Source organism: Corvus kubaryi, unplaced genomic scaffold (assembly GCF_017639235.1).
Source record: "Corvus kubaryi isolate FWS band 111438036 unplaced genomic scaffold, C.kubaryi_AGA036_p1.0 71, whole genome shotgun sequence".
NCBI lineage: Eukaryota > Metazoa > Chordata > Aves > Passeriformes > Corvidae > Corvus > Corvus kubaryi.
In genome coordinates, this window is record NW_024582059.1 from 2,135,369 (window position 1) to 2,147,626 (window position 12,258).

General features: G+C 36.1%; 1 protein-coding gene across 4 annotated transcripts in view; it reads left to right on the forward strand.

Annotated features, from left to right (window-relative positions):
- GSTCD (glutathione S-transferase C-terminal domain containing) overlaps positions 1-12,258 on the forward strand; it is a 55,072-nt gene that overhangs the window by 7,754 nt on the left and 35,060 nt on the right. For all 4 annotated transcript variants that reach the window (XM_042049694.1, XM_042049693.1, XM_042049696.1 and 1 more), the window contains exons 4-5: positions 1,368-1,622; positions 2,319-2,412. In XM_042049694.1, the coding sequence (XP_041905628.1) occupies positions 1,368-1,622; positions 2,319-2,412 (349 nt within the window). The remainder of the gene's footprint in view (positions 1-1,367; positions 1,623-2,318; positions 2,413-12,258) is intronic.

Consider the following 12,258-nt stretch of genomic DNA (forward strand, 5'->3'; position numbering starts at 1 on the left):
TCTTCCTTAACTGAATTAATGTGTTTATGCCTGTGTTACTATTAGGATATTAAATTGCATACTAAAGTTACACAGTTCATCCTTCTTTTGCTCCTTTAGCTATTGCTAATTATTTGTGGTTACCCTAAGCATATTATAAACACAGCATGCAGGAGAGCTGTTGGAAATTTCTTGTCATTTCAAGTGTTCTTTTCCAATTTCTATTTCCACACTGCAGACAGATCCGTGGAGGAATGCTGGTTTTGCATGGCCTTTTCTGCCTGTTCCTGTAATCATGATTTTTAATTTTCTGTTTAAAGCAGGCACAGCATCACAGAATAGTTGAAGCTGGAATAATTGAGGTTGGAGGGCACCTCTGGAGCTCATCTTGTCTAACCACCCTGCTCAGAGCAGGGTCAGCTAGAGCCGGTTGGCCAGGATCGCGTCCAGTTGTATTTCGAATGTCTGTAAGGAGACTTCACAACCTCTCCTGTAAGAGGATGATCTCCATTGTTCTAGAACATTTGGGAATCTAAACAAAAGATGCTTAATTTCATCAAATGCATCCTTTTTAAAAGTAGTTGGACTTCATGCTAAAATGTAATTTGGGTATATTTTTTTTAATATGTGCAACATACTCTTACTAAAGAAATTTTTTTATTTCATGTTTTACCCTTAAAATACTAATTTCTATTGGAGGCCATATTAACTCATAATCACATACACTTACTTCAGAAAGAAAGATACTAGTTACCATTATTGTATAAAAATATGATCTTAAGATTCTAAAAAAGTCTGAGTAAATACACAATTTAAAAAAAAAATCAGTACTAATTTGAAAAAAGTCACAGATGTAGTGCAAAGACTTGAGTAAAGACATGGGGTAATGTATGCCTGTTACCACATAGTCTAAGGTATTTCAGGCTTGCAGTTTCCAGCAAAATAGCTGTTGGCGGATGAGCTTTTAAGAGGTACTTGTGAGAAAGAGCATTCAGGTACCATAATGTCATGCTTAGAGTTCAGTATTCATTGCAAATTACTACATTGGGGTTTTTTGTCTAACAACCGACCAAAACTAATCATTCCTATGTTAGCAAATAGCACCCATTATTTAAATGGAGTTTTCCTGTAACTGACTGAAATTATGATTAAAATTGATCATGTAAACCTTTTCATCCTATTAAGCGAATGGGAATTGCAGATAAAGTCTAAATGGCCAGCTGGCAATTCTACCTGGGGCTCTGAACAAGCTGATTTTTGTTTTACCATCATGCTGTGAGTGCATGTGCTTGGCATGGAGCTGAGCTTGCTCCTGTAGTTCGTGCCTTTTGGTGGTTTGTTGCAAGAAATTTACACTATCAAGTAACCTTCCCTTTTTATTTTTCTAGGTTTCCAGCAAGAGACAAGGCAAAAATCTGGTAAACTTGCCACTGATATCCAGTTGGTACCGAAGAGTTCAGGAAGTACCTGGAGTAAAGAAAGCTGCTGGCAAATGCAACATGGAACTTCTCCAGCTTCCAGAGTTGATGTCTGCTCCAGAGGAACAGCTACAGGACTCCTCTTCAGTTCCTGATGAGTTTGAAGAGGATAATGATGACAGTCATTTTATAGGTGGTCCAAGGCCAACCATGACTAAGTTAATGGTAATTTAAGTTTTTTAATGAGTTATTTTTATAGCCATATTGGCTTGATTTGGAGTAGGTAAAATTTATTAGAATTGTATAAGCTGGTTTTGACAGCCTTGAACAGTTTAATCCCCTTTGTTTGTCTTAAATCTGATGTGCATTGACTTAGAAGTGATTCTACTTTTCTGATATTTGATTCATTCAGGAATTGGGCAAAGATAGGGCTGCTGGAGTCCTATCAATTATTCTGAATAATCAAAATAACTTTTTGTTTGAATTGCAATATTGTATTTCTCTTTTAAAGATATTTATGTAAAGAACGACAAAAAACTGTGGCTTTTATGTTTGGCTTCATTATCCAACCTTTTCAGCTGGGTTGGTTTGGGGGTTTTTTTGCTGTTTGATTAAAGCTTTGAACATCTGGGAACCCTAATGAGTTTTGTTAAAGAAAACTGTCCATCATGTTCCATAATTTGGTATTTTTTGCACAGAAGCTGACAGCATTTCCTAAAAAAAATGAACACAGCTTTCTTGTGAGAATAAGAGAAATACGTAATTTGAGCGTTGTATAATGTTGAGTCATCTGCCTGTTCAGTTTCACTTAAGCTGACAGGGTTGCAGTTTGATCTGATGCCATTAAATTTAGTGAGAAATTTGATACCAACTTAAGTGGGTAAAGGGTCTTAATTTATTTTTTTTCCTCCTTTCATGTAGGAAAATGGAATTGAAGCAAAGTTTTCTCCTCATCCATGCCCCAGCTGGACCCTAGACTGGACCAGTCTACCATCTGCAGTCAGTCCTGGGGAAGGTGAGGGTTTGTATGTCTGTGTATTTAACAGGGTCTTCTTCTGGTGAAGCTGCTTAACTGTTTCATAGGAAAATATGCCAGTTTTCAGTATGTTTCAGAGCTCTCTAAGACAGGTAAGCAGTTTCAAATCTGTATTAAAATTCAGTCTGTTTGTGACACGTGGTGATGCAACTTCCCTCAGGTCATCAACAGCTGATGACCAAACTGGGAACAAAAGATTGACCTTGATTTCAGTCGGCAGTTGACACAACTCAGAAATCCTAACCAAGCTCAGTGCTTGGTTGTGTTGAGTTTTCCGTAGAAGTAAAGGTATCCATAGACACCTTCCATAGGAATAAAGTTACTGTGGTTGTCAATATGTACAGATAGTAAAAAGAGGGTGGCAGCTCAGAATATAAAATACAGGTGGTCACAATGTGAGACAGAAGGAAAATTAGATACATCATGTGATTATTTCCCTGGACTGATATATGTCATCATAGGAAACGTTTTCATTTTTTCCTCTAGCAAGGCAGTGGCTGAAAATTTTGGGAAGGGGGGCTTGTTGAAATAAGACTGAATGGAAATAGTGTGCTACTGCTGATTATATGTGAAGTTTGGGAAAGAGGAGATTATATTTAATTTGTGACCAGCAAAGAAATGCAACATCTTCTCTGTGGTATTATTAGGCAGCAGTAGAAAGGGGGTTTTTCATCCCTTTTGGAACTTCAGTTAATCGTGGAATCTTTGCTTGTGTTCCTGGTCCTGTGTGTGTGAACACATTCATTGTCTTCAGGTTCATTTCCTACTCACTGCAAAGGCTTTGTGGATATTAAACTCAGTTTGGCTGGATATGATTAGGGGTGCTTCCTTTAGGCTCATCCAAAGCACATTAAAGGGAGGGGGAAAGTGTGTGAATGTGTGGCTGGACAGTGATAACCCTTGTTGCTGCTTTATTACTTTGAGGATATATGGAGATAGAAGCCTTTGGTACTGTCATGTTTTTTCATCAAACATTGTCTTCACTGTGAAAGAAACAAAAAAAAGAGATTTTTTTTAAGACGGGAATCTATTTTTTTTTTCTTTAAAACATCTTTTTATTTATTGACTTTTTATCCAACTGTGAAATTCAAGAATGAGAAGTAACTGACCCACAGTCTTACAAACCCTTACTACTTTTCTCATGAGTTGAAATACTTCTTAAGCAGGAAGTACTTAAAACAAATACTTTATTTGTGGTATCTCATCTGAAATGAACCATCATTTAAGTCACAGTATGCATGAGATGGTATTTACTCACAAAGGTAGTGGTTGTTAACAAATTTATGTTATTCTTTCCAAAAAAATTGCTCAAAGAGTGAATGTGACAACTAGCAACCAAATTCTGTAGGCTTGTAGATAGTGCCGCCTTCCTTTTTCCTGAATGAAGGAATTGTAGTAGGTTAGAAAAGAACTCCTTAGCTGAAACATGATGTGTCAGGTGAAACTGAAAAGACCCCTGTATGTGCACAGTAGGAGACAGAGGGGTCAATTACAGAATGTGTGAAGAAGATCAGTCTAAAAACTAGGCAAATAAATAAAACTCCATCAAAATAACCACATTTTACAAGTGCAGCTTGCTCTTACCCATTAATGGAACACATGTAATTCTTTAACTTTATAGCTGGTCCAAACAAATGTAATGGATTGGATATAAACATAGTTCCTAGTGAATCATGTCAGGTATATAATATACTTTTTATTTCTAGTAAAAAATGGGTTCATAGTATTGAATTGACTGGGAGAAATATCTGACTTGTAGAGGTGAAATTTTCCATGCACAATTTTTATAAAGCCAATATTGAAAACGAAAAGGCCTTTCACAGCTTCTGTGTTGGGCATGCAGGAAAGAGTGTTAATTTATTGGAAGACAGCACATGCCTGCCTAGCTGAAGACAGAATGACTCTGGTTGTTTGATTTATGCTTGCTTTGTGATTGGTAGGGAGTCGATGGCCAAATTAAATTACTGTATAAAACTGTCACAGGTAGGTTGACCTGAATAAAATGATACCCTGGTTGATACATGCCCTTTGTTTGCATTCTGGTGTTCAGACTTTTGAGAAAGTTGCTAGATTTTTAGAATGCTTAGCTTTTAAAATGAGACAAAATTTGAAAAGCCCAGCAACTACTGTTCAGTGGTAAGGCTGTCCCTTAAACTGTTGTTATGAAGAGACTTGTTACCTTGATTTATAAGCCACAGAATAATTAATACTATACTGTAAATGTGGCTTGGTTGTTTTTTTTTCCTTGGAGGGGGAGGGGAAATGAAGCAGCCTTCAGGATGTAGAGATAGATAATATTGAAAATGTTGCCTTTATGTTGTCTGCTTTTTCTAAATAATTTAGGTCAGCTGAGAATTTGTTCTTCTAGTATGCATAACTTATGAATTAAGGTGTCAGCTGATTTGTCTACAGGTGAGATAAAACCTCTGGTCTTTCTTTGAAGACTAAATATGCAAATAGTTGTGAGACTATTTTAAGAATTCATTTACCTATTTACTAGGGTGTTGTTTTATAAAATGACTTCTCAATCCCCGAACTGTCCTCAGCTCCTCCTACTCCCCTGCCTTGCCCAGCAACTCTTATTTTCTTTTATTTGGACAGGGTCTGAAATATTAATCTAGTTAGAAATGCCTCTGTACTCTTGTTTCTTCATATCAGCAGCATTCTTTAAACTCACCAATTCATAAATTTTAAAGCTAGATGGATGGTAGGATCATCTGTGCCTGTCTCCTACCTGATTCTGGCTATAAACTAAGTTTGTAATTGCTTATGTCGAGAAGAATGATTCATAGAAGAATCATAATAATGCTGAAATGATAGCTGGTTAAGGAAGAGTGGCAGGTTCACAGTATCATTTTATTTCTCCAGAGTGGAGGTTAAAATAGATAAAATTAGACATTAGATTCTTAATCTAGATAAACTAGTTTAAATTAGATATTGTAAAGTGAAAGAGTAACTTAGGAAGGACAGCAGATTTTACGAAGAGATTTTAAAAATGTGTTGGTAGACATATCAGGTGGACCAACAAGAGTAAAACAATGTTTACATATGTAATTTAGAAACATTTTTGAACCTTAAGTACCTTTGAATAACACAGGCTAGAGCAATAACACAGAGCACAGTGTTCCAGTTTTGTGGAATTAACTGATGTTTTGATTAAACAGTCTTGTTGCCTACCAAACAACAATCTTGAAGGATCAGTGTTACCCTCAGCTTCCAGAACTGATATTAAGTACAGGATACTTTAATGTAGTGTGGCTTCTCAACAGGGAAAGAAGAAAATTTTGAATATTTCCTAACTCTCATCATAAACAAAATTAGTTTTAATGAAAGGAACAGCACTTAATGATGTAATTATCTTCTAACCAGTATAAAAGTTTGTGACTTCATGTCCATGTTAAAGTTGTTTGTAATTGCTCATAGAATTGAGTAATATAATAATTGTGCAATAAATGTTGTATTAGAAGCAGATTTATTTGAGTTGAAATTGTTGTCAAAATTGTATCTGGGTTGTTTCTGGGATTTTTTTATGAGGCTAGGTCACTGTTATTTTGTTCTGCTTTTTATATTGGTATTACCTTTTGAATATTTTTACTTGAAAGATGCTTTCTGAGTTGAGAATACATTATGCTTAAAAATCAAAGATGGTTTAGGGAATCTGACATTTTATGAAAATTTTTGCTAATCAAGAGATGCAAATTGTGTATTTTACTTTAAATGTTAAAAGCAACTGTATTTTTAAAATTAAATCCAGACAGTCATTCATTCTGTAGAACAAAAAGAGTTAAAAGCAACACTTTAAAGTTCTCCATTTCCCTTTCAAGCCTGTCAGAACTTTTTGAAAGACTTTGAAGATTTTTTTTTTTAATAGTTTTTTAGCCTGTTTCAGTGTCTCAGGCATCCTGAAGCAGGAACTCATCCTTCTTCTTCAACTGATTTTTCCATATCAGACAGCTCTTTGCCTGCAAGCCACATGGGTGTAACAATCCAAGGGAAACTCAACTGAAGCTGCTTCTCATTAACCTTTCCTTAAAGTTACAGTTCTGCCCTCATTTAAATAAGTTTAAACCACATTTGTGTGTGCATTATATTTTGCAGTTCAAGATCTGGAAAACCTGTGATGGCAATACAGCCAGGTTGCCTCATAGTCTTGATAAATATTTGAGAAGTAGGTAATTTTCAGTAACAAAGAGAAAGGAAAATTGCTCATTTTTGTAATACAGGCAACATTGATATATCTTCTTTTACTGGCTTGCCTTAAGAAGGGTATTCTTGCAAAACTTGTATTTCATTTGTGACTTCTTAGACTCTTTTGACTGTTCGGGGATATAACATTGTATAGTTGGCCTGAGGACAAATTTCATGGAAGTTTGCATGTAATTACTAACTTTTAGACAAAACATTCTTCAGGTTTAGCTGGAAAAAATAGCTCAGGCTTGTCATCAAACCAGAGAACTCATCCACGACATTGTACACTGTTCCTACTGTTACTGTGCTCTTCCTCCATTTTTCTTTTGTGATTGTCTTGGGTTACCAGGCAAAACAAGGGAAGTGAATTAATTATTTTATATTTTTAAATGCCTATTTAAAGACAGGAGGCAAAGCTATTATATGGTTAAGTTAAATTAGTATGTAGTAATGATTTTTAGGCACAATGATTTACTAAAATGAATACTCTTCTTTGAAAACATAGCTGGTTTCTATGCCTAATGGAATCAATGCATATGCGTTATGAGGGATACAAGTTCAGTACATTTATGTTTGTTTGAAGTCTGTTGCATTTTCTTAAGTGACGTTTTGATCTAAACGACATGCCTATAGCCTCTGAAGTATTCAAAATCTGCAAAGAAAAAAACAACAGTTGCTAGTGTATCTTGTTCAAAATTATACTAGAAAGACTAATACCAACTTCTAACAGCTGCATTTTGACTCAGTGAGTGTAGGTTTCGGGATGGCTGGACGTAGACGGAGACGAATGGAGAGATCTCTATAGGCAGGTCTCGGGACACAGTCGGTTTATTGCAAAGGGCGCGGGTATTGGGGCACTGCTCAGAGCTGCTAGACTCAGCTCTGAGCAGGCCCAAGAGAGCAAGAGAGTAAACAGGTGAGAGAGAGAATGTAAGAGCAAGAATAGAAGTGGAAGAGAAAGAAGTGAGAAGAAGAGAGAGAATGTCTGAAGTCCTGGTTACAATACAATAAATCATCTTCTGTACTGAATATTCTAATTGTCACTAACCAATCTAATACAAGATACAAATCCTATAGCATTTACATACAGCCTATAAGAGTTCTTATATTACCATAGAGTGTTACATCTTAACTTCTAAAAACTACTCTTTGGACCCCTTCTGCTGAGCTAGTAGGGTCTGCTCTGACCCTTGGACTTGCCTGCAAGCAGAGGGTATTGTTCCATCAAGAGGGGATTACTTCAGTGGCCATACCATTGTTTTCCAGTTGTTCAGTAACTAAGACTTGGTATTTCAAAAGTGGCTTTCATTTCGATGTTGCCTGTAGTTTTCATATTCCCAAAATCTTTTGTCAGGCAATCATATTTCCAAGGTTTTCCTGTTTCATCTTCCCCAACAAGTGAGGACCTGTTCTCCTTGGTGTTTGGTCTGTTCTGTAGAATCCCATTGTGATGAGTGTGATTGATGGACTTTCATACGGCTGATAATCATATTGGAAAGTGTCACCTTTGTGGTAGTGCCTTGCTTTGTGGAGTAAGTGTAAGCCCTCAGAGAATTGCTGAAGCCTTTATGCTTCATATTGAATATCCCCTACTACAAAAGTTTAGGTTTTGATGAGGTCTTATTCCTGGAGGTAAGATTTTTACAGGTCACAAGTCCTTGTTAATTGGGAGTTTATTAGGTTTCAAAGAGATTTGTTTTGTAGAGTACTGTACATAAAGTTCAGTGTATGCTTTTTTAGTCTGGTTGTGGTTTGTTTGTTTACTGAACATACCTAAAGAATTAAAATTCAATACTGCAATTTGCCAGTTGAAATGTTTTACAGATTTATGGCTTGAACACTGAAGACAATTCGTCATGATTTTTGTAAATTCACAGTAGTCTTAGTTCTGATGGTTGAGGCATGTTCTTGATTAATCCAGAGTGAACTTTTACAAAATATCTGCACTTGACAGTCACTGGTCTAAACTGACTTTACCTATATGGAATTTGAGTGTGATCTGCCCTAGATAGAAAAAGCAGTTTTATTCGTTACACTGTGATGTTTTTTTCTTTTTTGGCTCTGAAGTTCTGAGACTCATGGAAGGCCATAAAACCCAAAAACGTTAACTCACAGGTGCCTAGCAGGTATTTAACAGAATTGTTAAATTAATTTTTCATATCTTAATCAGAAATCTCTAATGAATGTTAAATAGCCTGCTAAGAAACTCTGCCCTTTGTTTCATTTAAACTATTTGGTCTTTCTTTTCCTCCTGATATAACTGTAGTAGAGTTTACTAGTTTCCTTCTCCCTTTTGTATTTCTATGTTCTCTGTTCATGAAATAGCAGAGCCCCAAAGTTACATTATTTATCCCCTAAACCAGAGGTTTAGAGGTGGAGTTTGTGCTAAGTACTCCATAGCATGGAGGTGCAGGTCATTTTTTGTGAAAGTTTACTATTGACTAATGAAGGAATGCTGATCCATTCTAGTAGTTATGGTTTGGAACAATGTCCAGCAAATATCCAGATGATTAATATGATTCAAAAAGACATTTTCTTTTGAACATGGCTCAAAATCGTCATCAGAGGTATTTTTGGGGAATAGAAATGTAGAATATCATATCCTTTAATGATCAATAAGGTGTACATAGAAGTGATGCTGTGTTACAAAGTGTCACTTCATAGAGAAGACAGTGGTGACATATTTATCATATTTGTATTAATTAGAAAGAAAAGTGTTAACTCCTCCTCCACCTGAATCTATCTCCAAATATTCTAGATATGCTATTGGATAAAATGTTAAATTGCTGTTGACATAACTCTTCATAATCTTTTTCAAGAATATACTAGTATCTTAGTATTTCAAGTTGCTGTAAAATTTAAATTGATTTTCTGTAGCACCAATCTTGACTTGAAAAGGGATGTTTAATCCGCTTCAGTATTCTGGTATTTCTTGCTGTAAAATGCCTTCACTACTTATTTGAAGATTGTTCTGTAAGTTTTGTCATTAGACTTAAATCCCAGCTACGTCCGTGGTAGGGTGTACAGCTTGTGTCCTTTAGGTCCTTTGTGTCACCCATTTGCCATATCCCAGAGTGTGGCGATTCATAATTAACTTACCTATGTAGCATAATCAACACAAGGATTTAAACTTAGGGGGTTTTCACCTGTCTTTGCAGTATTTTTATAGGTCACTTACACTGCTGTTTTCTACGCCTTGTACCTGAGGGACAGCTGAGTTTTAACATGACTGTTCTTAGTGTTTCCTCTTCAAAGCCTAAGCAGTCCTTTCAGGCAGAGGCATCAGGAGACCTTTGATACCCCTGCAGCAGCATTTTGGCTTTCTTGCTTTCTTCAAAATGTAATGTTTAGCTATGCAATCTATCTTTCAAGAGCAGAATCAGTGTTTTTCGTAGCTCTGCGTGTGACTTCTGGAGCTTAAAATCTTCACAGACCACGGGAGGGCAGCACAATCTCTTTGGATATGGAACTGTACCTGGATGGATGGAGCTGAGCCCTGGACTAAGGAGTCACCCAAGAGAAAGATGCTTGTTATGTGGCACTTTTCATTTTGGTAATCTCTAATCCCAAAAATTGGGACCACCTGTTGGAAAAAGTGATTTAAAACATTTTTTTTTTCCTCCCTCTTCAAATTAGAGTTGATGATTTAACAGTTGACACATTCATTGTGTTGGAGTACACCTAAAAGCAATAATTGCTGAGTGTGTTGTGCTGGGTGCTGCATAAATACATAGCAGAGTAACACCTTCTGCCTTCAATGCTTTCAAGTCTAAGAAAAGAGGTAACAGCTGAGCAGGGAGTGAAGGAGGGGGGAGCTGATCAGCTCAACTTCTGCTGGAGTTTTATATTCTCTGGGGCAAAGGAGTAATTCTGGGAAGATATTTGTAAGGAAATGAGAAGCTTAATGGAAATTTCTGGAAATATTCTTTCTGGCTTACACGTAACAACATGAGATTTATGCAAAAGATTTATTTTTTTAATTGATCAATAAATACTGCAGTAGTTCAAGGGCCAGTGTTTTGGAATTAAAAAACATGGTAGCATTGTAGGCTAGGTTATGGCTGGAATTCAGAGGAAAGGGAAATAACTCATTTAATATGTTAGAAGAAAAAATAGGCAAATGAAAGGATGTAAAGGAACGAACTAGTAATTCACTAATTTTTTATTTTGTAGCAACACTGAGCACATGAGAATATGCAACCATCCTCATTAGGATGGGAGGAAAGTAGGCAGACTGTGAAGAGCTGTTTGGCCTAAACATTGCACAGGAACAAAACATTGAAAATGAACCCTGGAAACGAGGCAAAAAGGAGTCTCTCTCTCAACTGAACCTCTTACAACTTCTCTTCCTGATAAAATCTTGCTTTCAAAAATATAGGCACTGGGAAATTACACAGAGGATAAGATCAGAAGAGGGACTAAATATGAAAAGGAAGGTGTAGTGTCTGTGCGTACGCACAGAAAAGACTGCGACCTAGAAAATACATCAAACTGAGCCCAAGTCTGTCTCTGCTTCCTCGGTAACAAAATAGTGCAAACACATCAAAAGAATTTATATGATGTTCTCACTCAAGTTTATTGATGCTCATATTTTGTTCTGGGGGTAAGTCCTTTAAAAACATTATTTGTTGTTTGTTTGGGGGAAAAGTAGGACTTGCAGGAAGTTGAAGTACTTCATAGATGATTTAGGGGTTTTTTTTGTAATGATCTTTGGAGAACCCATTAGATTATTTGTAGATTATTTGTGAATAGATAATTCAAGCTGTGTTCTTAATTTGCAGTTTTGATTTTACCTGATTATTGAAACTCTATTAATCTTTCCTACTTAATATTTAATATCCTTAAGTTGTTATTTCTAAGGCTAGTGGTTGTTTCCAGAGTTTGTGATTCCCCAGATTTTATGTGCATTCAGAAATTTATCATAGTAAATAAAATGGAGGTTTATTTTGTGGTTATTAAACTAAACAGTTTCCTTCAGAAATGTAGGCAAACATGTTTTGAACAACTTATTTTCCAATGTCTGGATTTTGTACATTGCAAGTATAGAACTGCCTCATTGTCATGTCAGAATCTTTACTGAGGTATTGTCAAGTTTTGTGCAGCATTAGTGAATATCTGGGAGCTCTTCATTGACATTTTATAAGGAGTTAATGAATCACAGGATATTTCATCCTGGCAGTACAATAGGCTTGTGCACATAAAATGTGCCTTGAATGTGATGTGTGTGCTCAAAGGTGAGCGCTGTGTGAGGGGCTGCATATATACCTCCTTCTTCCCTCCCCCAATCTTGCTGTGTTGCAGAGTTGAGGTACAGAATTTGTTTCCAAACCATAAATCAGCTGTGACAAAGTATGAGTTAAGGAGGAATTTTTCTGTCTCTTGGAGTTACTTACGGCTTCCATCTGTACTTTCATTGTTTTTGGATATTCATGTGAAGAACCATGATTGCATTAGTTGATTTGGATACAGCTTTACATTGGATAAGGTCATGAGTTTGATTTTGGCTTTTCCTGAAGGTGAATTTTTATGCACAGTTGTTTGTTTAAAGTTCTAATTGGCAATTTCAATTAAGTCAGCACTGCTGTGTTTAAGAAAAAAACCCAGACCTAATAATTTTACCTTTTTTTTTTTTTTTTT